Source organism: Argopecten irradians, chromosome 4 (genome assembly GCF_041381155.1).
Source record: "Argopecten irradians isolate NY chromosome 4, Ai_NY, whole genome shotgun sequence".
NCBI lineage: Eukaryota > Metazoa > Mollusca > Bivalvia > Pectinida > Pectinidae > Argopecten > Argopecten irradians.
Genome location: NC_091137.1, coordinates 3,547,676 through 3,551,745, shown reverse-complemented (window position 1 = coordinate 3,551,745; position 4,070 = coordinate 3,547,676). Strand labels below are relative to the sequence as shown.

Sequence of the window (4,070 nt, the reverse complement as noted above, 5' to 3'; positions counted from 1 at the left end):
ATATATCCACTGTGTAATTCAAGGTGATCATTGGTCAAACGTTGCATTTAACGCTATATCACATATAACCAATAATGCATCTTATTTATTATGCGTGTTCAATGTATTGTCTGCAACTTCACTACCCAATGGATTCAGCTTGTAACATTGATGGCAACATGTCAATGAATGTACTTTTATATATAAATGTAAATATATAGGACAACGATATACATTAATATCTTCCAGGTAACACGAGATTCTTACTTTACAAACGAATTTGTGTAGGATATGAAAATATAAATTTACATTGAAAGCGTACAAATGATACGTTTTTGTAACGAACAATTGTATTGGCAAGAGTTAATAGACAGGTATTAAAGTTAGATGTAAGTTGACTATCTAGCAAATAATGATACTTGCTTCAAATTGTACATGGATGTAATTGGCAACTCCTGTTCTGTATACAGAACACCGGTAACTCGACCTAAATGTCATGACATATGATCATTGACGTATCGTATAAAGCGATTTAGTGGGTCGGGATGATAGCAAATTGTAAAAAAATACTATATTCCCGCCTCGTCTATCAATAGGTTGATCAACGTGTAAATATAAATGATTGACTTATATTTGAATAACTACATGGCTGTATTTGCTTACTTAGCCCCGATCGACGAAAGATCCATTGGATAAACTTATCAGATTTACATGTACTGAATATTCCTCGAAATACGTTTTTAGTGAAAGGAATCAAAATAAAATAACTTCAATAACTTTATTTATGTGTCACTGTTTATTGCGATCTGAGTGTCCTGACAAGATAAAACCTTGATGACCAGTATCGAAGGATATATGTCAATACAACGGATATATTCTCTCCATATATCCTTTCTACGACATTTCTCAATCCATAAATACCTGACGCCATATTTCTGTCTACCACATGCTAGCCCGAGATTCTCTGGCCCTGACACCAGACTTTAGACATTTTGACATCAATCCGTCATAATGTCTAAGTCTGGTGTCAAGCCCAGAGTATCTCGGGCTAACCACATGCATACCCGGTATTACAAATCTACAGTGCTTGTTCTGGAACCCGTTGCTAATAACTACATATATAAAATAGGTCTAATCCAATTCTCCTGAAGAAAGTCATAAATCATATACTATATAAATATAGACCACAAACACACCAAGATTTAATTGAAAGCTGATTTGAAAGTAATATTTTTATTAACACATAATAACAGCTTAGAGATAGTATGAACTTAGCGAATCATATTGCCCTTATCCAACTAGCAGATTTTATTTTGGAGAACATTCATTGTTTAACATGGTCAAAATGGACACTGGCTGAGACCAATAGTGCAATTATTAATTTATTGTTGATAATAACAAGTTTATTTTCGAAAAAAAAAATCAGCGAAGAAAGACTTGCATAAATTATGTACATATGAATGTTCTATGATGAATCTACATATTAGCACATGGCAAGATTTTTCAGTATTTATATTATTTCTCAATCCTACATTTCCGATTTATTCAAATATATTAAGTACATGTATAGTTAGTCATGGCTAGTAATTATCTTAGGTCATCATTGATGGCCTAGATCCATAACAATTAAGCAATATGCAGACAACAGCAGCAATACAGACGATTGTAGAAAATAGGAACAGTACTAAACAGTTAAGGTGTTTGTTGTCAATATATCAATAAAACTGCATAAAATGGTTGAAAAAAAAACAAGCTGAGAAATACAAGCATTGCATTGCTTCCTGATATGGTACACCTATATTTTGTTTTATGGTCGTTGACTTTACGAGTTCTGAGAAACTTTCGTGGAGTGATTCTATATTTAGAAATGACATTACGTTTTTAGGGTATAAAACTATCCTTTAACATTTAATTTTAAGCTTTTAGCTGTCTGTTGACGTATAGATCCACCGTCAACTGAACCAGTAAGATGGCGGCATTTGGCAGACTTCAGATGAACTTTCGGAGGACTGGATTCACAGTTAACGTCCCAAACAACCCCAAAGCTCGCCTCATGTACTACCTCAACTCAATCTGTACAGTGTTAGATATTGGTAACGAACCTGGGACAAGGATCAATCGGCTAAAGTATTATCAAAACTATCTTTCCTTATCTGAGAATGAAGTTAACCAACTTATAAGTATATGTGCGCTCCTTCCACCAGATATTCTGATCGACAAGTGTATTTTCCAGGATGATGCTATGTGTGGAAATAACACAAACCAGTTCTACACGATCACAGAAAACAGATTCTTTGTCAGTAACAGCATCCTGATCGCTGGTCGACACCGAAGTGTAAAAATGATCATGACATTTAAGATGGAATGGTTAAGACGAAACTATTTGGAGCCTATAGTGATGCTGAAGAACCAGATGGCATTACGAACCTTTCTTCGTCGAATATAGACCGTAAACTGCAATGCCATGGCAAACACTTCCCTATAGACATGCGTCAATGTAAACGCGATGGGACATCTCCGCCATTGCCGGGAGATGGACAAAGAGGAGTTAGAATATGTATCTATTAAATGCATCTATTGCCTGGCGGTTGTTTTATTCCATCAGTTTAGGTGCAACATTTAAGCACCAGATAATGGTTTTTTTTTCTTAGTCGTTTCTGCTGTCATTTTGAATAATACAGACAGTGAAAGGTCTCCAACACAACGAAACATCAGCTAGATACAAAACAGTGACATTGGACGGACAGTTGTTGAAGTGCACCTACTTTTTAGGATTACAATGTATCCTTGGAACAATGTTTACTTTTGGAAAATTATTGCGAATTAAACGAAATTATATATTTCGACTCTAAGCCAATGTAATAACGTATTGGGATATTTAATATTGCTGTTGTCAAAATAATAATAATAATAATTAATATCGCTAGATTGATACAGATATGTTTTTTTTTTTTTTTTTTTTTTTTTTGTCTCTGTTTTTATTTTTCTATCTTCAAATAAGCGGCATAGAATTCACATCAACAATAACCTCACCCGTGTATTCCACATGATCAACAACACATCTCTCTATAGCCTTCCTGAATCTAATTGTAATTTCATAATTTAACTTTACAGTCATGGTCCCTTTTCCGTGTCAATTTCCGTCGTCCGTAAATTATTCACTATGTAAATACTACTTGATGTAGATGATACATTGTATACTGCTGTAAATTAAAGGCATTCGTTGTCACACCTCTAGGTAGGGAAATATTCTATGTCATTATTTTATTTCTAGTAGTCATCATGTTCAACGATGTTTAATCGAAAATGACTTGACTAAAGCGCAAAAATACCGAATGAACTGTAATACATGTATAAACACCTTTTAAGATAAGATATCATGAATATATACATATATTTTTATTGATAATATATCATACAGCATACCATAACGAGGTAATCTATAGCTCATATACATTACGGACCGCTTATACCTCGGCGGCATACTTGCTGATAATCTAAACAAAATCGATAAACAACAAGATATTCTGTTTAGACAAATAAACATTTTTTTAAACTGCAATTTAAATTAGTTCTTCTTAGCAGAAATAACTTGAAACTATTGCTTTACAGATGGGTATTAGTGTTTGCCTCTTTGCATACTGCTGGTATCTAGTCCTGAAAACGAATATCAAAAGTAGTTGGCAGTCTACTTTCATGGAAATATACAAATGTATCTCGGTGGGGAGTCTAGTGCATGTACATATACCGGTTAAACATAGATATTCATAAATAATGAAAATCCGTTTGCTAGTGTATATGTAATGAAAGGTGAATTACATTGTTCAAATCATACTGAAAAAAGGGGTACATTGTCGTTGTATATCCTTACTTTTCATCATTACAAGTCAAGGCTAACCCTATGTTTATTTACCTACCGGCGAATGTAATTTGATCTTCAAATAATACTATAAAAACTCCTGAATTGTAGTTAATTGTAGAATTACGGGTGGCACGAGAGAGATGTCTACTAAGGCATAAGGTAAAGGATCGATTTTCCTCGTGGGCGGTTTTAGAGCATACCTACCAAAAGCACATTTGCAAATAAATTA

At 33.9% G+C, this 4,070-nt stretch overlaps 1 protein-coding gene across 1 annotated transcript; it reads left to right on the top strand.

Moving 5' to 3' along the window:
- The first annotated feature begins 1,169 nt into the window (after positions 1-1,169).
- Positions 1,170-2,992, top strand: LOC138320389 (uncharacterized). Its single transcript, XM_069263326.1, has one exon. It carries the CDS (start codon positions 1,949-1,951, stop codon positions 2,423-2,425), a length of 477 nt encoding a protein of 158 aa, XP_069119427.1. The 5' UTR covers positions 1,170-1,948; the 3' UTR covers positions 2,426-2,992.
- The last annotated feature ends 1,078 nt before the right edge of the window (positions 2,993-4,070 follow it).

Coding starts and splice junctions, on each gene's coding strand:
- LOC138320389 (XM_069263326.1), top strand. CDS start 1,949: ATGGCGGCATTTGGCAGACTTCAGATGAACTTTCGGAGGACTGGATTC.